The 22,616-nt window shown below is 39.3% G+C and overlaps 1 protein-coding gene across 1 annotated transcript; it reads left to right on the forward strand.

Annotated features, from left to right (window-relative positions):
• The first annotated feature begins 6,848 nt into the window (after window positions 1-6,848).
• On the forward strand, window positions 6,849-10,299 carry pyyb (peptide YYb). The gene is made up of 4 exons (XM_046854153.1): window positions 6,849-7,001; window positions 8,525-8,705; window positions 9,746-9,823; window positions 9,958-10,299. Exons 2-4 carry the CDS (start codon window positions 8,539-8,541, stop codon window positions 9,989-9,991), a joined length of 279 nt encoding a protein of 92 aa, XP_046710109.1. The 5' UTR covers window positions 6,849-7,001; window positions 8,525-8,538; the 3' UTR covers window positions 9,992-10,299.
• Window positions 10,300-22,616: the final 12,317 nt, after the last annotated feature.

A 22,616-nucleotide genomic window follows, 5' to 3' on the forward strand; every position in this document is an offset into this window, starting at 1 on the left:
GCTTGTAAACTCCTTTACTGAACTCCTTCCCAGCAAAGACGAGGATTCCTCGTGATGGATGAGTGTAATTACGGATAGGGATGTGCTGTGTTGTTCCAGATGTAGTGTGCTGGCATTGGAATAAGCGGCCCCCAGACAGGCTCGCTGATTAACATCACCTCGTTTCGTTTCGATCTGAGCTGACGTGATGAGTCGGGACTGCATTAAGATGTAGAGATGGAGACAGGGAGAGAGATAGAAACCAGGGCTGAGTGATCAGTGCTCTGCTCTAGGGTTGGGTTGGTACAGGATACTCGTGTACGATCTCAAAGGTGGGCTAATGCAAGATGAATCGGAATTGAGCAGATCCAAGGTTCCTTAAGGTGCAGGGTTAAACAGGGAAAAAAAAATTGCTGCTAACATTTTTTGTTCATTGGATCCTTGACCAATACAGTGTTGGCAAGCTGACAACAGGGAGGACAAGTGGACATAGAGGACAAGTGCTGACACGATTCAAACCCCTCAAGTCAAGGCCAGCGAGTGGAAATGTTGAAAAATGAACACTGCTAGCACCTAGGACCTTTTTATCAAAAGAAGTCGACCGGAGCGTTGAAATGCAATCCATTGTGTTTCGGTTTAAAAAACGATCTCATCGGTGAGATTGCGCTTTTGTAAATTTGCCCCTTAACGTCCTGCAATTCATCCCCCGTTTGGCTTTGTGTCAATATCTCCGATTGTCATGTTTAAATCAGGTTTATCGTAACCCTCATTTGTTGGGGCAAATTTAACGAGATCAACAAATCGATCGGAAAATTGGCATGTGAAGCCACTCCCATGGTGATTAGACGCCGACATCTCATTTACGAGTACTTAATGGTTTTCATTACGAAAAAACCTGAGGCATGATGGTTTACCGCGGGTTCCTCGAGACGAAGGCTGAGAACGGCTGGATGAAATTGTTGATTAGATGTTCTTCGACCCGAATTGAGGTTCACAACGGACCTCATCCCACCACTACACAATTCTGACTTCTCCACAAACGCTGCTGAGAGGAAAATTCCTATGGGATCATCAGTGATCATCAGAAATCATCGATTATTAAACTCGAGTGGGTCTTTGGAGTTTTTGCATCTTTTAAGACTTTCTCATACTATGTAACATAGGTAGCACTATAACTATCAATGTGTGTGAAGATAGCTAATCAGTGTAGAACCTGTGAATGAGCGCCCCCTGGCCCTCATATTTACCTCAGGAAAATATGAGTGCCCCCTGGCCCTCATATTTACCTCAGGAAAATACTCCTGGAGAGTCTGAAATGAAACGGAACATGAGGCATCCCCTTTATTTCCACAGTGGAACAATCAAATTAACAAAGCCTGTAGGATTCATTTGCTATGTTGGCTTGTTTTGTATGCTGATATGAGGTTCGACTAGCAACACTCGCAATCACTAATATAAATTGGCTTAGCCATGCAGACAAACCGAGACCGAGTCTTTTTAAGCCGAAAATTGTCCGATAGGTAATAAAAATTTGTGATAAACGAATCAAATAATTGTATTATTTAAAAATAGTTCTTTCTCAGCTAGTCCTTACTTAGCATTAGCTAACTAACTAGAATAGATTGAGCTGAGTCTCACTGGATGTTTTTTGCTTTCTGCACCATTCTAGAGCAAACCATAGAGCTGCCTTAATCAAGCCTTGTTCGGGGTTTTTGCAAAAATGGGGAGGGGGCAGAATACATATCAGATTTACATATAAGACCCCTCCCTCAACCTTTTTTTTTTAGGCACTTAGTGGGGAGGAGACATGGCATGTTTAGAGCTTAATTAATTCGTTACATTTATATAGCGCTTTTCTGCAGCACTCAAAGCGCTTTACATATGAAAGGGGGGATTCTCCTCAACCACCACCAATGTGCAGCATCCACCTGGATGATGCGACGGCAGCCATATTGCGCCAGAACGCCCACCACACACCAGCATATTAGTGGAGAGGAGATAGAGTGATATAGCCAATTAATATGAGGGGATGATTAGTAGGCCAGCGGGCAAGTTTTTGGCCAGGATGCCGGGGCACACCCCTACTTGTTTTCGAAAGACATCTTGGGATTTTTTATGACCACAGAGAGTCAGGACCTCGGTTTAACGTCTCATCCGAAGGACGGTGCTTTTTTTTTTTACAGTATAGTGTCCCTGTCACTATACTGGGGTGTTAGGACCCACACAGACCACAGGGTGAGCACCCCCTGCTGGTCTCACTAACACCTCTACCAGCAGCAACCTGGTTTTTCCCAGGTGGTCTCCCATCCAAGTACTGGCCAGGCTCAGCCCTGCTTAGCTTCAGTGGGCTAGCTGTCTTGGGCTACAGGGTGATATGGCTGCTGGGCTTAGTGTTCAGGGTTACATATGGCTGCTTTAATTTTATTCCCTTCCAACAACCCATCATTATAACTATATTAAATCAGCCGAGCTTCGATTGCGTTTGATACAGTGGCGTGACACTCAGAATGTTGGTTTGACCCCCGTCGATCTCTCAGACGCTCTGGGAAAATCGTCAATTTGCCTAATTTAATGCCTTATTATCGAGGCCTGATGCTTCTGTGTTTAAAGAAAGTTCCTTATTCGCAATATGGGACTACCGTCATCCTTCATGTCCTCTTTACTCGATCTCTATCAGTCTGATCTGTGTGTTCTTTATTCTTTATTCTGCTCCCACACACCCGCGCAAACAGGCCTCCCGAGCACTCTGCTCACATTAACCACCTCAGACGGCATGTGCGTTCATGCGCTATCAGCAAGGCACCCATAAAGCAGCAACACGCCGGTTTAGGACTCGTCCGAGCGAACACACGGCGGACCATACCATTAACGCTACAGAGAGCTTTTAAAGTGGCCTGGTCTCTCGCAGAGGGAAACAAAGAGGTGTGGGTTCGGTGGAAGATGTTTGTCTTGCCTCCAGTGAGCGTCTGGAGGATTGACGCAGCACTCCGGCTCTGATTTTATTATGTTTAATGTTCGGAGTGATTGACGCAACGGAGGAAGACAAATCTCCGACTTTTAATCCCTCGGACAAATGAAAATATTGAACTCGTCCTACCATTGCTCTTCTCATCCCAGCCTCCAAAGATTAGCATCGGTCCCCTGCAGCTAGGTTCCGACGTCGTACATCGTACATATCCGGCGATCGGCTTTCTTTCTTTCACCCTTTCTTTCTTTTTGAAAACGGTGAGAAGCTCCCTAATGAAAACTATAAATCACACGTGTCCGACTTCGCCATGTTGTCCCATCTCTAAACTCGGTAATGCATAGCTAAAGGTGCATGAATACACGCATAAATCGGGCGTTTTTTCCATACACCTTTAAGACGTGTTTTATTTCCCAGAAGATGCAAGAGTTCTTTTTCATTTTTCTTTCTTTTGAAGATTCTTGGCTTGTCGTGGCTAACGCGATTTGCCTCCTGTCAGGCTACGTAGCATAAATGGCGATTTTATTCTCAGAGCTATAGATATACTTCGCTACAGAAATGCCATCGAAGAGCCAATCAATCAGGGACGTGTTGAAATGTTTATATTGGATTACGTGAAAAGCCACTTCAAGCTAGATGACTTTAAATTCATGTGCAATTAGACCAGGGGGGGCAGCGTGATTCCTGTCTCAATGGACCTTTATTAAAACTGGTTGCCGTTTCCATTTTTGACCACTGGGATACCAAATAAAGTGCAACATCTCAAAACCATTAGAATATATCTGTCAAACAGCAACATTTAAATGATTAGCTATTAAAAAGGGGTAATTAGCATATATAAATGCTGTGATCTTAAAAGGTCTAAAACTAGCCCCAGACATCGAGGTCGATGACATCGGTATGATTTTTTTTAGTGAAGCTGGGCTTTAACGAAAAAATCTGAAGTCCTGTTATGTACACTTAACTAGCATTAGCTTTCTATTTCTTATGTTAGCCAGGGTTGGATGTAGCATTAGCATTGAACTCAGTTTTTTATTAGGAGGTTGGTGCAATTTGAGAAGACCTGACAGTCAGATACTGTAAAAAGAAGACCACATTTTTTGGTTTTGTTCTCAGGCTTTGCATGGTGGTTGAAGGTCACTGTGGTATGTTCAAATTTCCACATTCCATACGCAGATTTGGTATGTGCTTTTTGAACATCTCATTCCGGGGGGCAGCGTGATTCCAGCAACATTTTAAATGATCAGCTATTAAAAAGCGGTAATTAGCATCTTATGGTAATGCTGTGATCTCAAAAGTTCTGAAACTAGCCCCAGACATTGAGGTGTTGGAAAAAGAGTGGACTTTTTTTTAAAGTTTTTTTTTTTTTTTGATTCAGATTCAATTTGTCTCAGACCAGGGGAGCAGCGTGATTCCTGTCTCGATGGACCTTTATTAAAACTGGTTGCTGTTTCCATTTCTGACCACTAGGATACCAAATAAAGTGCAACACCTCGAAACCAGTAGGTAATATCTGTCAAACAGCAACATTTTAAATGATTAGCTATTAAAAAGCGGTAATTAGCATCTCATGGTAATGCTGTGATCTCTCCTAAACTAGCCCCAGACATCGAGGTGTTGGAAAGAGTAGACAACATTGTTTTTGGTGCATTTCTCAGTCCGGTAATCTGTAGATCACCAGAGCTGATAACTTGGAATAAAAAAATTCCTGGCAAGACTTTGCTTCCCTTCACTAGGACGTTTATTTACCAAACACGAAGCTCCAGCAGTCTTCCTTTTAGGAGTGCATTATCTGAGCGGACTTAGCGTAGCATGAGGGCTTGTGTTGGTTCTTATCTCTGCTGGCTTTCTCCGTGTTTACCCACGCCAATCGGCTGAAGTGGACGATCATCGTCTACTGCGCGTTGGCGGACTTTTATTGCGCGGGGGGATCGGTGACCGCGGCGGAGCCGGAGCGAAGCGCGAGAGCTCGGCAAATGTTTGTTTTAGGGCTGTCAGGTGCGGAGGCGTACGCTGCTGTGTAGATATCGCAGTGTAGTGCGGAGTACGAAAAGGTCAACTGATATTCGATACGTTCTGCGCTTTGCGATGTTGATATTATGTTAAGATTATTGACCCTGAAGTTCCTCTCGCTGTCTGGTCGGTCACTGGTGCAATTTTTCCGGTTCGGTTTTCCATCCCTGCAGATTTGTTAACGCTACATTCGTTCGGTAGCATCAGCGGGTCTACAGGCAAACGTAAAAAAAAAAATGTTTGTACCTGACGTCGATCGAATTGATACGATTGATGGAGAATGTATTTGTGTGTGTTTTTTTGTCCAGGAGCATTGGCACTCCACTTCAGGGCTCGTTCGTGAAACAAGCCAGATCGCTCTCCTGTCAACATCTCTGGCGCCGTCCTCCTTCTTTTTGGAGATATGAACACGACAGTCTATGTGGACACGGATGAGTTATTGGTGTGTTGGTAGAAAGGAAGGGAACTGAAAGGAAAGACGAATGACGCGTAGCGCTAGCGTCGCTCCAGGTCGCGGAGGTGGGACCTGCTCGCGAATGCACCACCGAGGCATTTTTAGATCATAGAGAACAATGTGGACATCCATCAAAAATACTTAAAGCTTCAGCCTCATATGAACCGTTGGGTTTTAAGATTTGTATCTCGGACCTTCAGATTCATATTTCTACCAGAGAGAGCATGTGGAACATTCAGGAACTGGTACAAGGTGTGTTTTTGGAAAGGTTTCACAGAAAGATTTCACAGAAATCAATGGATTCCAAAGACAAGAAATTGTCTGATTCATAATATAAGCAATGTAGCATCTGTATCTGGAACTCACACCAATGTTTTGTGAAGCGACGATAGCACATAACTCCACGTGCCAATAATTCATGTGTCCACATAGACTGTTGTGGTCATATCTGCTTTACATGGCAACCTCAGGCCTCCTCACCTTCTCACCTACATCTGACTTTTCTAACACCTTTGTAGCTGAATGAGCACTAATGTCCACAAAATCTAGTGGAACATCATCCCCTTTTTATAACAGCAAATGTGGAATGAGATGTTCAGAAAGCACATACCATTCTTATGCTCAGGTGTCCACAAATTACAATATTTATCTAAAATTATTATTATTTTTTTTAAAACCATGTTTTGTTTTGTTTTTTAGGAAAATTTAAAAACATTTTGTATGTTTACATTATTTTTATATTAGATGAAGTGTATTATTTTAATCAATATACTGTATATATTTATTGTTACTTTTTTATTGATTAGTGTTAGTGAATTTTTTTAACCGCATTGGAAGCAAATTCTTCTTTAAATATATTTAAAAAAAAAAAAAAAATTATTCCTGAGCAATCGGATTGTGATAAACAGACAAAACAACTTTATTTTTAAAAAGAATTACCACTTTGTAGACACGACTTAACCAAGAAAATCATATTTTCTAAATAAATGACATTTTATTTTATGCATTATTAGAAATGAAATGTATATATTTTTTAATTATGTGATGTTCCTTAAAAAAAATGTTTTTAATAAAAACAATCTACACTTGCTATTTTTTTACACGGTTAAAATGTAAATCTTTTGTATCATCTTTGATTTTGAATGAAAAAAATGTATTAATTAAAAAATAATAAATAATATAAACAAATAAACAAACAAATAAATAAAAATAAATGTTTTTCTTATTTCCTGCTCTGCTTCAAAAAAAAAAAAAGATTTTCATTATGTAAATTTTTATTTAACTTATTTTAATTGATTAATTTATTTGTTTGTTTACTTTATTTTTTTATTTTTATTCTGAAGCTCTACAGAAGCCATTTAATTCTTATTGTGTTGGAAAAGCCTCAGCATTAGTTTTTGCCCTCCTTCTTGCTGACTTCGAGGCTGAAAAGTGAAAGTGATGAGAGCGAATTGTTCCCTCGTTCCCTCCCTCCCCACCTCCTCCCTTCCTCCTTGCCTGTATATAAGCAGTGGCTTTCGAGATCACAAGAAAAACGAGAGCGACGCCTGAAGCTGCACTTCTGCTCCGACTCTCCACATCCACAACACAGTAAGTGAAGAATTCTCTTCTCTTCCTCCGTCTTTATCTCTGTGCTGTCACTCCATCTCCATTTCCCTCTCTCTCCCTCTCTCTCGCTTTCTTTCTTGAATACATTTTTGTCTGTTAATTTTCTTTCTTTCTTTCTTTCTTTCTTTCTTTCTTTCCTTCTTTCTTTCTTGCTTTTACTATCCCCTCCTCCACCTTTTATTAACTTCTTTTCATTTGTTTTTTCCTTCTCATGCTTTTTTTCATTTCATTCTATCTCTCCATTCTCAATATCTGTATCTCAGTTGTTCTTTCTTTCTTTCTTTCTTTCTTTCTTTCTTTCTTTCTTTCTTTCTTTCTTTCTTTCTTTCTTTCTTTCTTTCTCCATTACTGTCTTGCTTTTACAATCCTCCTCTATCTTTCATTTACTTATCGATTGCCTCTTTTCTATCTCCTCACCCTTTTCATTTTATTTTTAATTTCTATCTATTTCTCCATTCTCAGTTTCGGTCTCTCGGGTTGTTCTTTTTCTCTTTCTTTCTTTGTTCTTTCTACACCTTTTTCACACGGAGGATTTTCCTCTATATGCAGCAGTAAAGGAAGGAGTCTCCAGTGTCAGTGCTATATATATATTTTTTTATATAAATTTTTTTTTTAAACAAAATGTAGTTATTTATATTATATTTTAATAGCTCTCTTTGAAATAGCTTTTAAGCTTTTTCAACCTTAAAAATGCTTTTAATCTTTGATTTTTTTAATAAAAAATTATATAAAAAATTTCGGGACAAATTTAAATGTAACAAACTGAACACAAATCTTTTTTAAGCGTTTAGTTTTATTGTTATAAATCAGTAAATTAGTCACTCGATGCGATAACGATTTAGAAATCGATCGCGTTTGGCGAATGGCGTCTCGTTTCTTTATAAAAAAGTGTCTGTGTTGTCATTTGACTCACTTCACGAATCATTTGACTCTTTTGATTCCCAGTTGACTTCTTTTTCACAGCATGTACTGGTTGTTCGTGTGAATGAACGACACTAACGATAAACGAGTGAAAAGACAAGAGTGATTTCTTTCACACAAAAACGAAAAGCCAGAGTGATGTGGTCGTCACTGACAAACGCAGAGACGATTTGCTCCCAAACATCTGCAACATCTGCTCCATCATTACATCCTTTATAAAAAACAAAAAAACAAATGAAATCTGAAATCTCTGCTTTTATTCTTTCTTTCCTTTCTCTCCAACCCTTCCAAATTTCGTTCATTCTTTCGTTATTTTTCTCTTCCTCTTTCCTTCTTCTCCCTTTCTGTATTTTTCCTATTTCTTTCTCTCCATCTCTTCCCATGTACTCCTTTTCTTTCTTTCTTTCTTTCTTTCTTTCTTTCTTTCTTTCTTCTTTCTTTCTTTCGTTCTTTCTTCCTTCTTTCGTCTCTCTTCTATATCTCTCTCTTTTTTCTGCCTCCTTTATGCTGATAATGCACTAATGTAAGACACACACACTCTGTCAGTGTTTGACCTTGTTATGATCTCCATGTGTTCCCCTCAGACTCAGCTGATACGATGAGGTCCTGGTTGGCGCCCGTTGCCATGGTGCTGTGCGTCCTGGTGTGTGTGGCCGAGGCGTACCCGCCCAAACCCGAACCACCGGCGGGAGACGCAGGACCCGAGGAACTGGCCAAGTACCATACAGCACTGCGCCACTACATCAACCTGATCACCAGGCAGAGGTGAAGCTTCAGAGAAACCTGATCACAGAAACCCAATCAGCACCAGATTCGAGAATTTCACAGCACTGCAGTGTTTCAAATCGTGTGAAGAAAGAGTGTGTGTGTGTGTGTGTGTGTGTGTGTGTGTGTGTGTGTGTGAGTGAAGACTGTGCAGTGTTGTCAACAAGTGTGAATGTGTAGTTTGCGGTGTGTGTGGTGTTTGTGCACAGTAAAGGCATGGAGTGTGTGTGTTTTTGTGTGTATGTGTTTTTGGGCACAGTGAGGGCATTGTGTGTGTGTGTGTGTGTGTGCACAGTGAGGTATGGAGTGTGTGTGTGTGTGTGTGTGTGTGTGTGTGTGTGCGCACGGTGAGGGCATGGAGTGTGTGTGTGTGTGTGTGTGTTTGTGCATGGTGAGGCATGGAGTGTGTGTGTGTGTGTGTGTGTGTGTGTGTGTTTGTGCACGTGAGGCATGGAGTGTGTGTGTGTGTGTGTGTGTGTGTGTGTGTGTGTGTGTGTTTGTGCAGTGAGGCATGGAGTGTGTGTGTGTGTGTGTGTGTGTGTGTGTGCACAGTGAGGGCATGGAGTGTGTGTGTGTGTGTGTGTGTGTGTGTGTGTGTGTTTGTGCACGGTGAGGGCATGGAGTGTGTGTGTGTGTGTGTGTGTGTGTGTGTTTGTGCACGGTGAGGGCATGGAGTGTGTGTGTGTGTGTGTGTGTGTGTCAGCCTGGTTACTCTTCACACCGCTCTAAACAGCAGTGATTAAGTGGCTTTAACTTGTCACATTTATCACACACACACACACACACACACACACACACACACACACACACACACACACAGTTATTTACCAATGGGGGGGTTTTATGCTCTGTAACATGTAAAGCACTTAATTATCATTATTTTCTCATTCTTTGATAACTTTGATCTTTTTATTCATTCCCCTTCTTTCTTTTTTCTTTCTTTCTGCCTTAATATCTTGCTCTTATTGCTCTGCTTTTATTTTGTTTTTCCTTTCTTTATCTTCTCTCTCTCTCTCTCTCTCTCTCTCTCTCTCTCTCAGGTATGGGAAGAGATCTTCTCCGGAGGTAGAGATGGCTGAGTTGCTCTTCGGTGATGATGAACAGGATGCGAGGCCGCGGTAAGACAGAAAACTTCTCTGATTATCAGTCACTTTCTCTTCCTCTCTTTCTACTTTACACACACACACACACACACACACACACACACACACACACACATCCACTCTGACTCTCTTACACTGTTCTCTTCCAGAATGGACAGAATGGATGACGGTTTGGGCTGGTAGTCGTTGTGTCTCATTGCGTTCCTGCGTTCCTGCCCTCCTCGTTTATCATCACTTCATCCATCCTTCAGCCCGTTCCCTCACTCTCTCTCTCTCCCCGTCTCTCTGGAGGAAAAACCAAACAGCCAAAGCAGCATCAAAAATATTGGCACATGTATCTCTCTCTCTCTCTCTCTCTCTCTTTCTCTGTCACTTTCTTCTTTTCTCTGCGTCTCTTTCTGTCTGTTTAAAAGTTTTCTGTGAAGCGACAATTGTAAATAATTTGTTACTCACCCGATTGCGAATAATAAACAATGACTAAACGTTAAAAAGGACCTCTTCCTTGAGCGAGCACACACACACACACACACACACACACACACACACACACACACACACACACAAACCATCTATAGGATGTCACGTGACAAATCCAATGAATCGTATCTAGAAGATTCACTGTTGCTTAATTGAATAACAAATGATTGAGTGCATTTACACTCTTTTGCAACAAGATGGCAGTATTTAGCGGTTTTTATTACTTTAGTCCACAGTTTTGTGTGATAATCATTTTTAGAAATGTGCTACTGGGGATTTAACCACCACTGTATTTATACATTGTCTATATAATATATGTGAAAGCAAGTAGTTGTAGGTGTTGGGTGCCATTTTGCTCTCCTTTGTTGCTAAACACCAAAAAAACATGGATGTTAGCATGAACTTTCCAGTCAGACTCACAGTTAGCATAAAAATCCTTAAGACAAAACTGTGTAAAAAGTCCACATTTCTTTCAATTAAAGTGAAAAACTACTCAAAAAAAGACAAAATATGACTAAAGTTGCCAAGTAATGACACAAATCTCAAATTAGCATTCCAGAGGCTAGTGTTAATGCCTTGAACTGGATGTATTGTGTATGTATTGATGTATTGATTATGAATTATTATTGTTTTGTCTGATGAGACTCCATTAACAAATTCCTCTAATATTGTCCTAAATGATTTTACATTTGAATATTTTTGAGGAACCAATAACCAACATACCCAGAACATTGCAGGGTGGTTTGGTTGTAACAAATTTATGACCACCTGCTTAATATTGTGTTGGTCCCCCTTCTTCAGCAGTTTGAGCTACAGGAGCTCATCTGTTGGATCAGAACCACACGGACCAGCCTTCGCTCCACACGTGCCTCAATGAGCCTCGGCCGCCCACCCTGTTCCTTCCTCTGAGCACTTTTGATAGATTCTGACCACTGCAGACCAGGAACATCCCACAAGAGCTGCAGTTTTGGAGATGCTCTGACTCAGTCATCTAGAAGTCACAATTGGTCAAACATGATCAAATCCCATTTTTGCTTCTTCTAACATCAACTTTGGGGACAAATGTTCACCTGCTGTCTAATAAATAAATCCAACCACTAACAGGTGCCATGATGAAGATCATCAGTGTTCTTCACCTCACCACTCAGAATGTTCTAATGTCATAATGTTAAACCTGATCGGTGAATAAAGAACCAATACATTTAGTTAAGAGGTTCGGCTGAACGAAACCAAGCAGTTGTAGGCATCTAGAGTTTCACCTTCATTTGACCACATAAGCGTCAGTATTGAATGAGCTGCTGATGTGCTGTGAATTAAAATAAAAGCTTTGATGCATCACAAATGCATGCTCTCCATTAATTTCATCAATACCAAGGTCCATGACAAGCTTCATTTTCACTGTTGAGCAATTCTCCTCTGTCAGACGAGCGCTTTGATACGTCACACACGCACGTTCCTCGTTCCTAGTTTTGATCAAGGCTTAGGTCAAAGATGCCACGTGATGTCAGCTGACGTCACCATATTACTTAGCAATCAACCCTCCGTACCATGTTGAGCGCTTTGATATGTCACATGTCCACGTTGCTGGAGTCGTGAGTTTAGGATTTCACGTCTTTGGCCGGGTTAACAAGCACGTGATGCCATGTGAGGTCGACACAGTACCCAGAATGCACATCTTTACAGTTTTCTTTTTTTTCTGGTAACTTTCTTACCTTTGGACCAGGTCCATGAACATGGGGAACACAGGTGAACAGCTGAAAGACTGTTACCTGAGCAACACTTTGACGACTATTTTTGGTGACTGTTGGCAAAGGAACACGTTTTAAAACAATGGTTGGCAAGGTGAAGTTGCTGCTGAAAATCTATTGGTCTCATTTTGATCCAGTGGATTGTGTATTGTTGGGCCAGAGTTGGCATGGTGGGCTTAAACGTGGCTAACAATTTGTCGGCCAACATTGGAACCCCCACCGGATGGCTGATGAAGGGTTGAGACCGAGCCAACACCAGTATGCCACCTGGGTTATAAATACTGTACGTGACACCCGTGTTGAATGGCTTCATGAATAATAATAGTGTTTGATGTGTTCAAAAAGCTACATTCAAACGCCAAATTTATTATGATTGATTATTGGTGGTAAATGTAGCATCAAGTCATTTCCCAGGTGTCGATTCATCGTCGATAGCTAAAATTCCCTTCATGTCTACAGTAGCCTCAAACCTCACGTCCTTGTTGTTTTAATGTCATCAAAACTCATGGAGATGCCATAACTCATTGAGACCTCATGGAAATGTCATCATACCTTAAGGAATTGTCACTAAAACTTGTTAAGATATCATCATTTTTGATGATTTCACTGAGATGTCATCAAAACTCATGAAGATGTCATAACTCACAAAGACGTCACGGAGATGTCATCAAAACTCATGGAGACGTCATGGAGATGTCATCATATATTAAGGAGATGTCATCAAAACTCATGGAGATGTCATCATTTTTGGAAATTTCACTGAGATGTCATCAAAATTCATGTAGACGCATTGGAGATGTCATCAAAACTCACGGAGATGTCTTAACCTTTGGATACATCACAGAGATGTCATCATACATTAAGGAGATGTCATCAAAACTCTTGGAGATGTCATCATTTTAGGATAATTCCCTGAGATGTCATCAAAATTCATGCTAATGCCATGGAGATGTAATCAAAACTCTTAGAGACGTCATAACTCATGGTGATGTCTCTAAGATGCCATCATTATTCATTCAGATGACATCATAACTCATGGTGATGTCATGGAGATGTCGTTATAGTTCATTGAGATGTCCACATGTCCACATGTCCCCGGATGTTGAAACACGATTAAACATTCAGGACGCAATAATATAATGAAATGCAAATGAAACAATTGCAATTTAAAATGTGTGGGAACTTAATTTTGATAATTAAAATATAATAAAAGGAGGATTTTCAGATTATTTCTGGGGTCAAAAAACGCAAACTCGTTAAACTGACTGCTCCTGAACCTGCGCGCGTTTCCTGGCGCTTAAAACAGCAACGCATTTAAGCGCGGCAGGGGTTGCGGTGGTGGGCCCCACTTTTGTGTGCGTTTCTGCTTTAAGAGCCCAGCAGCGCGCTGACCGAATGGATCACTCCGGATTCAGAGGCAGCCGATTGGGAGTCTCATTCATCCTATAATATCAGCTGCGATCTGGTTCTAAACATCGAATTGTGTATTTTGAAGATTTATTCCACGGATCAGGAAGGATTTCTAGAAGGAACTGAGGGGAAAAAAATCTCCGACCTGCCAGATTATCCAGCATTTAAATCTCATACTGGAGAGGAGCAGCAATAAGGGTAGGTTTCTTTTAGAGAGGATTTATAATGATTTACAATGAATGTATTATCGAACACAATTAATATCGTTTCCGGAATAAATAACCTCCATTGGGGCAAAACATAGGGACATCCAGGGATGCGCTTAGAGACGAGCTGTGGTTGTCAGGGGGCGTGGCCTGTTGTCTAGGCGATTACAGAGCCTGTTTCATGAGCGCCATATTCCCAGAAAATACCCTGATACCCTGATCTTTCCATATTTATACCAGTTTTCTATATAAATACTATGCACTGCTCATATTCACTCCCTAATAACACACCAGATGTGTGTGGTGATTTATTTGTTGTTGTTGCATTCAATATATCCATGTTTTAGCCACAAATCAGGCTAAATCCAGATGTTGATGATGTTGATGTAACCTGGTCCAGAGGTGACAAGAAATAAAAAATCTCCTTTAGAGAAACCCTCGAGACACAAAACGGACCTCCGAATAAAGTGTAAAGAGTTGTTTTTCCCGGACCCGTGTCAACCTCACGTGACTCGGCGTGACATCACGTGCTCGTTAACCAACCAAAGGCGTAAAATCGCAGAGCATGCGACATATCTTAACACTCAACATGGTAGGGAGGGTTGATATGCTGGGTAGTATGGTGACGTCAAGGGAGGCCAAGTGACTCCACGTGACATCATGTGACGTCGTTGACCTTGGCCTTGATCGAAAAATAATGAGGAACATGCGTGTGACATATCAAAACGCTCGTATCGCAAAGGAGAATTGCGTTGTATGGTGTTGAATTTTGTACAAATAACCATTTTTTTTGCCAGGAAATGCATTCTTGTCAATTATAAGAAAAGTAAAGACAGAACTGAGTGTGTGTGGTTGGATGTACAGGATGAGGTTTTCATCGTTTGAAACACCACAGTTCAGATAAGCTAATTTACACCAAATGGACTTGAGCACTCTTTTTTTTCTTTTTTTTTTTTTTAAATATATTTTATATATAATAAGTATTTTTCCTTTTCCTATTTTTCACATTTAATCACAGAAAGCATTTATACATTTTACAAATTTTATTAGAGCAAAGCAAATAAAAAAAATAAGAGCAGAATTTAAGAACCTCTAATGAATTTGAAATGGAAAGAATACCACACATTTTTGCCTAGCTTTGTGTTCCTGTGGAGTCTTGTAGATAAGTAAAATAATATTAAATAAACTTCTGTCATGTCATTTAAGTGTTTTAGCATAATTTAAGCTGGTAAAAGCATTTTTATAATTCACCTTTGATTTTTTTGGAATTTTCTAAAAAATTCATTGTTATTTGTAGTAACAAGTACAAGTTTTTTACTAGTCATGTCATGAAAAGTTGTATTATTAAAAAAAGTTGTTTATTATTAATGACGTCAAGTAAAGTTGTTTTATTAGTCACATCAATTGAAGTTTTTTTTTATTAGTTATGTCAAGTAAAGCTTTTATTAGTCACATAGGGTACATTTTTTATTCTTAGTCACGTCAAGTAAAGTTCACAGTAGTCACGTCAATTTATTTTATCAGGGATGTGAAGTTTTTATTGTTTGTCACCTCCAGTAAAGTTTCTATCGTTAGTCATGTCAAGCAAAGTTTTTATTGTTAGTCACTTTAAGTAAAGTTTTTATTGTTAGTCATTTCAGGTAAAGTTTTTATTGTTAGTCACTTCAAGTAAAGTTTTTATTGTTAGTCATTTCAGGTAAAGTGTTTATTGTTAGTCACTTAAAGTAAAGTGTTTATTTTTAGTCACTTAAAGTAACGGTTTTATTGTTAGTCACTTCAAGTAAAGTTTTTATTGTTAGTCACTTCAGGTAAAGTTTTTATTGTTAGTCACTTCAGGTAAAGTTTTTATTCTTAGTCACTTAAAGTAAAGTGTTTATTTTTAGTCACTTCAAGTAAAGGTTTTATTGTTAGTCACTTCAATTAAAGTTTTTATTGTTAGTCACTTCAAGTAAAGTTTTTATTAATCACATCAAGAAAATTTGTTATTGTTAGTCAGGTCGACTAAATTTTTATTAGTCATGTCAAAAAAAGTTGTTTTAATAGTCACCTGTCGTAAAGTTTTTTTTAATTAGTCAATTCAGGTACATTTACATTCTTATTCACAACGTTTTTTATCAGTGATGCCAAGTAAAGTTTTTATTGGTAGTCACGTCAAGTAAATTTTTTATTGTTGACATCAAGTAAAGTTTCTTATTAATGATGTCAGGCAAAATTGTTAGTCATAATAAGGTTTTTTAAATTAGTCACTCAGATAAAGTTTTTATTGTATGTCACGTCACGTCAAGTAAATTTTTTTTATTAGTCACATAATATCAAATTTATTTATATTACCTCAGTGAGATATCTGAACAACATAAAAGTGTGTGCCAGTCTTTCCACGTCTCTCCTTGCCCCTTCTGTTCATAATCATTACCCCCACCCTTTACCTCTGGGGTCGTTTCCCTGGAAACCACCATGATCTGAGAGAAAATGAGTAATTAGTGCCAGAGTTGGAGTGCTCTGTAAGCGCTCTTTTGAATGCAGTGTGCCTTATGGGTATGCTTTTTTTAGTTGTGGATAAACCTGACTCGGGAAATTTTGTCTTCTTATTTCCGACATGAATCTGTGTGCAGAACAGATTCAAATCAGCGAACTTCTACATTCTCTCCTCGTCTGACCCACAGAAGCAGAGGCTAATTGATGCACAAGGGTTGAATTAACTCGAAGCTGTGTGTGTGTGTGTGTGTGTGTGTGTGTGTGTGTGTGTGTGTGTGTGGCGAGTATCTTTCCACAGCAGAGCAGCAAAGCTTGACGCTGACGTTCCTTAGTGACACTTTCTTCTCATTAATATTTATGAGTACGAGCAAATAATTAATCCAGCTGCAGCCTGCAGGACCAAATCAGGGTCATAATTAGCATTAAGGTACCTGAATCTATTCGCATTTTCCAACGTATCCGTGTCAGGTGTCGAAATTGAGTATGACGAGCACAATATCAGACGGATGATTAATTACGGAACAATCTCTGTTCACGTCGGATTAACTGAACAAAGCAGGACTTTAATGCACGCAGGATCAGTGTAACCCCTCTGCTGTTAAATAATAATGCTGACTTATAATTATTTGATGCCCTTTCTTTAGTTGCCATGGCAAAATGAGGGAGAAGAAAGTGGATGGGGTGGAGGCAGAAAGAGGAGGGAGGGGGCTGTTACGGTTGTCTTGGATACAGTCGTTTTCCCTGTGATGTAATGAGGAAGTGGACCTGTGGGAGAGCAGGAGGCTATTCTTAGGACGGCGTGAGGATGATTGTGGATGTTGAGTGTTTAGGGCACTTCAGGAATATTCAATTCAATTCAATTTTATATGTGACATTATGCGACTTTACGCCAATACGCTGGGGAAACCGGAACATCTCAAACGTTCTGGAACTTAATACAGTTTTAATATATATATATATATATATATATATATATATATATATATATATATATATATATATATATATTTTATGTCAGCTAAATAAAGCTATCCAAAAATGTTTACATAAGACAAAATATATTTAAAATGATTATACTTATACTATGGCATAAGGAAGAAACCTTGAGAGGAACCAGACTCAAGAGGGAACCTCATCCTCATCTGGGGGCACCAAATGTCCATTTATTACAGATAAACGATGTTGCAGGGTGCAGTGATGGAGATTAGAAGCAAACTGTAGTCCTGAGTCAGTGTAACAGACTGTTGACATTAACTAAAGTCCAAATCCAAATCCTTAAAGCTCCTGCTCTTACTCCATAATTTTATGAATCCCCAGGATATGGATTATTATGTGTCCTTAATGTTGTATGAAAGTTAATGTCACTGTGCATTTGGGACTCTGGCAGCATAACTAAAAGGGAGAACCAGAAGGTAACACCGACATGAGGGAGCGCTGGAATAAGAGACGACCCACCAAACCACCGTCAACAAACCCGAGTGAACGTGTGAGAGTGAGGTCAGGTTTCTTAATTAGGAAAGTTGTAGGAGAGGGATTGAGAATGCAGGTTGATGATTTTGATGAGGAAATAAATGAAATGAAGTCATTCTGTCTAGAAAAGGAGTAAAACTTTGTAATTGATTGTTCTAATTACAGCACCATCTACAGTATACAGTTTGGATTTATATTAATCGTCTGGATTTTTTGCCTGATATTTTCCTCTTTATTATTAAAAAAGTGAATGAAATCATTACTACCTATTGATGGTGCGCTTCGGAAGGCAGTTCTTTTATTTCCTGGTGATTTTGCTACTGTGCTGAATACAAATCTAGGGTTATGCTTGTTATTGTTTTATGCGGGTGGAGAAATATGCTGATCAGCGGTTTTTAGCAAAGTCTGTTTCTCAGTGGCTGAATGAATCTGTCCATCGGTCTCTCTCTAAATCTATCTACCCTTCTCTTTTCTCACACACACACACACACACACACACACACACACACACACACACCACAAGTCTCACAGGCCAGCAGTCAGATGTATAGTCAGTGTTTCAGAGCTCCACTCAGATCTGCATGTCTGGTTCTGTATATGTGTGTGTTCACACTTCAGTCAGGAAGCTGGTGTGTGTGAAGCTGTAATTAATGTCTTTTGTTTGTGTGTGTGTGTGTGTGTGTGTGTGTGTGTGTGTGTGTGTGTGTCTGTGTGTGTGTGTGTGTATACTCCCTCTTAGTGTAATTATATATATTTTGCTAAGTGTATATTTGCCATACAGTGTGTGTGTGAGAGACGAGTGTTTAAGGAGCAGTCTATGTCCAAACGTCTGTACTTTTCACAACAAACGCATGAAATCACCAGCAGCTACAGTCACATGCTGAAAACGCAAGATCGAAGCACCTTATCATTAGAGGAAACCCAGAAGAAAGACATTGTGGTCCATCATTGCTCGTTTCCTCAAGACGAATATACTGAATTTAGCGGGACCCCTGATACAAAATGTGTCAAAGATAGCCAGTGATATTAATAGAAACCAATCATTTTAGTTATATTAATTTATATTTTAAGTTACTTTTACTATCAGGTGGACTATTATACATTTACATAAATATCAGCTTTAAATTTAATAGAACTTTAATGTAATAATTATGTTATTTTTGTTAAATATTTGTAACTTTGAAGTTTTTACCTATTTAACCAAAAATTATTTGTGCTATAATAATAATAATTAGCCGACCCCCTGCAGTACCACCAAAGAATCCCTAGGGGCAGTAAAGTTTATACAGTACGGTACTGTAAATTGCTGCCTTTGGCTAAATTATGTTGGGTAATATGTTATTAACACATTACAGTATTCCAATCCTATACTAAACACTCTTAAAGACTCCTCAGAGGGCTTAGACCATATTGATTCCCTGGAGGCATGTTTGAAAGCCTCCAGGGAATCAATAAAAAATCATGAGCTAATTTTTAAAAATAGTAATATTAGAGTCTAATTTGTGGATTATTGTAAGATCATTTATACTAAACCTAACCCGAGGTCGTTTAATCATCTGAATGGATGCTGAGGTATGACTTCACTTCCTGTTTGGTGGCAAATTTGTACAAAGCAATTGCCCTATTATATTACTAAGAAAAACATAAATATTAAGCACTAACAAAGAGTGAGAAAGTAAAAGAGGCATAGAAAAAAGAGATAGAGTGAAGGAATGAGAGATGCTGAAATAAAAAGAGAGAGTAGAAGGGAGAGAAAAAAACGAGAGAAGATAAAATAGGAAAGAAAGAGAGAGAGTATAGTTATATTACAGTATATTATTTTTTATAGTTTATTGTTATTTCTGAGTGACTGTTATTTCTGTTATGTGAATTGATATTTATCTGTTGTTGAGTCTTAAATCTGGAGAAACAGAGAGAAAGAGAGAGAGGGAGAGAGAGAGAGAGAGAGAGACCAGGAGAGACAGTGAGTCTGAGAAAGAGAAAGATATTCAAATTGAAACGGTGTGACAGATAGACAGTAAAAGAGAGAGGCTAACAGGAGAAGCTAATATTGAACCAGAGACAGACAGACTGGAAGAGACAGTGAGTCTGAGAAAAAGACTAAAACAGAGAGGAACTAAAAGAACTAGATACTAGATACTAGATACTGAGATAGAGACAGAAAGAGGAAGAGCGAGAGAGAAACCAGGAGAGACTGACATATCAAGAGACATGTCCGAATTTGGCCTCTAGGTCTCTCGACAGTGGGATGGTCTTTGCCAAAGACTTCATTAGAAAGCATAATAATAATAATATTATAAGGAGAAATCATAGAATTCAGAAAGGTGCTTGGGCCCCGTAATCGCGGCAATCACCCGAGTACAGTGCTAATGTTACAATAATTTCCGCAACATTTATAATTTGTTACTGCAAAAAACTCCTGGCATTTCTGCAGTGCTCCAGTTTGAAGTTTAGCCTCTCTCATCCTGAAACCCTGCATTTTTGGGCCAGGCAGGTCGATTCGTTCGCTCAGAAAGCCTCAGGCACGATATTGATTGAAAGCTGCTCCGATGCACAGCTGTAACGCTTTAGCATTGTCTTCACTCGCGTGTCCCTTTGTGGTCACTCGCATCTCCGGCCCGGTAAATTAAAGCGAGACTTCACTCGTACACAGTTTCATAAATGCCGTTTATCTCCCATACTTCGTTCCGCTCGCATAGGATTACTGCCTCAGTCTTTTTACGGATGATATCATTCAGTCCGGACGTTTTTTCCGTAAATCAATTTCCGGAAAAAGACACTTCCTGCGTTATGTATTATCTGCAGCGATAAAGAGCCAGTCAGGTGTTACTGTGCACAAAGTAAGCGAAAAATCTCAAATTACTTAAGCGTTATTCATTTATACATTTCAATTTATTTCAAAGGTGACCAATGGATAGCATTATGTCTGAAGGAGATGGACAAAAGTTTGTGAACACCTGACCATAAGATTGGTATCTACTTTTTTACAACATCCCATTCCACATTTAGTCTCCATTTCCTGTTATTATAACCTCCACGATTCTGGAAAGATATTCCACTAGATTGTGTTTGTGGAGATTTTTGGGGATTCATTCACACAAAATTAGATGAGGTACCACCACTGGAATGGAACAGTGAAACAAAAATTTGCTGTACCACATTATCAGAATTAGTTACCTCAGAATTACCGCACAGCTGTCATTATGCTAAAATTGCTTGATCGAAATACACAATATACAGTAGCTAAAAGTTCCAACAGCGGATTTTAGGCTACTTACAGTTTTTTCTCAGTTGCTTTGGATCTTTTCTCAGATCAGAAATGAAATTCTCAAAACTACGTGTTCAACCTCCACATCACGTTGTCACTTGTGCACATCAGCGATTTGAACAAATTTGTTTGTGTACGTTTGTTTAATTGATTGTGTACACTTGTCTGCTGTTTCCTACATTATCAATTGTTTATGTTCATGTTGTTCAAAATATTTCATCCTGGTACTCACCTGAATAGTCCCCCCCCCCAAAACATTAGCTCATTAAATGCAAAATGATTAAACCAGTTGTCAGAATGTGGGAAGCTTGAATTTCTATTAAACTTTTTTTTTTTATAAGTGTTTTGAAAACTATTCAGTTGAGAACCAGTATAATACACTTTGATCAACATGACATAAACAACAGATAATGTAGGAAACAGCAGACGCAACATAGTAAAAGATCGTAGCAAAGCATTCTCAATTTGTTCTAAGCAATGAGAAATTGGTTTTACCATGTGACCATTGAACAAGTCGTTTTATGAATTTTATTTCTGCATTGAGAAACCCTCCAAAGAAACTGAGAAAAACTGTAAAAGTGCGAATCCTAGCGTTACAGTTCTGCTCTCTCCTCAGTGCATGTTACCTCATTTACATTTAACTTGACATGAGACAATCATGTAACCCAAGAATTCTTCTTGGTAAAGCTGTGTTTTTACCACAGAGGGTCAAGTCAAGTCAAGTCAAGTTTATTTTTATTGCGCTTTTCACAACAGACATTGTCTCAAAGCAGCTTTACAGAAATTACCAGTTAAGGTGAATGGTGTGCATTTATCCCTGATGAGCAGCCGTGGCGACTGTGGCAAGGAAAAACTCCCTTTGATGTTATGAGGAAGAAACCTTGAGAGGAACGAGACTCAAAAGGGGAACCATCCTCATTTGGGTGACATCAAGACTGTGATTATAGTCTTTAAACAATACAGTACACTGGAGAGTGAGAACTAACATGAGCACTGGAGTGTAAGATTATGAGTGATGTTCTTTCTACAGTCTTTTACAATCATTTGTGGTTATAAAACTAGGAGCTACTGAGCAACTCATAAAATAGCTCAACATTTGTGATCACCACAGATTCAACACCAGCTTCTCCATGCCAGAGCCTTTAAACACTCAAGAAGGTCCAATGTCAAAACTCCACATAAAGTGGGATCCAATAGGCACTGGTACGTCTCTAAATGGTTCGGGATGTTTGCGGGGTCGGCATTTCTTCGGCACTTCTTTAAAGGTCCACAATCTTTGTAAGGTGGGACGTGACTGGGCTGGAGCAACCTCAGGATGCCTCGGGATGGGGAGAGAAAGAGAAGCAGTGGAGAGAAATTAGCGTAGCTGCTGTTCATGATAGTAACAGCACAAGTTGATAATGTGCATGTGAGAGGGTGTTATACTTTATTGTCTCTCTTGTGTTACCGTTTCCCCTGCCTTGTGGGTTTTCCCACTCAGCCATTCAACTAACCACTGATTTGAAACCCTAAAGGATCCAAACTGTACAATATGGAAAGTAGTCAACAAAAACATTTTCATATTATTATTATTATTATTAAATACTTTGTTTCTGTGTTTCTTTGTTTCTCTCCTCTTTGTCTCTCTTTCCTCTCTCTACGTCCCTATTAATCTTAGAAAGCCCAGAAGTTTCAAGATACCAACCATGCCTGTTGCATCATCTAGCTCTGACTCAGGTGAGCCTCTCTCTATAATAAATCTCTCTCTTATAAAT

Source organism: Silurus meridionalis, chromosome 7, assembly GCF_014805685.1.
Source record: "Silurus meridionalis isolate SWU-2019-XX chromosome 7, ASM1480568v1, whole genome shotgun sequence".
NCBI classification, from domain to species: Eukaryota; Metazoa; Chordata; class Actinopteri; order Siluriformes; family Siluridae; genus Silurus; species Silurus meridionalis.

What these genes read in the sequence shown, in the direction of transcription:
- pyyb (XM_046854153.1), top strand. Translation starts at nt 8,539, where the DNA reads ATGAGGTCCTGGTTGGCGCCCGTTGCCATGGTGCTGTGCGTCCTGGTG. An exon ending in AACCTGATCACCAGGCAGAG is followed by an intron (nt 8,706 to 9,745) that starts GTGAAGCTTCAG and finishes TCTCTCTCTCAG; the next exon opens with GTATGGGAAGAGATCTTCTC. An exon ending in GAACAGGATGCGAGGCCGCG is followed by an intron (nt 9,824 to 9,957) that starts GTAAGACAGAAA and finishes GTTCTCTTCCAG; the next exon opens with AATGGACAGAATGGATGACG.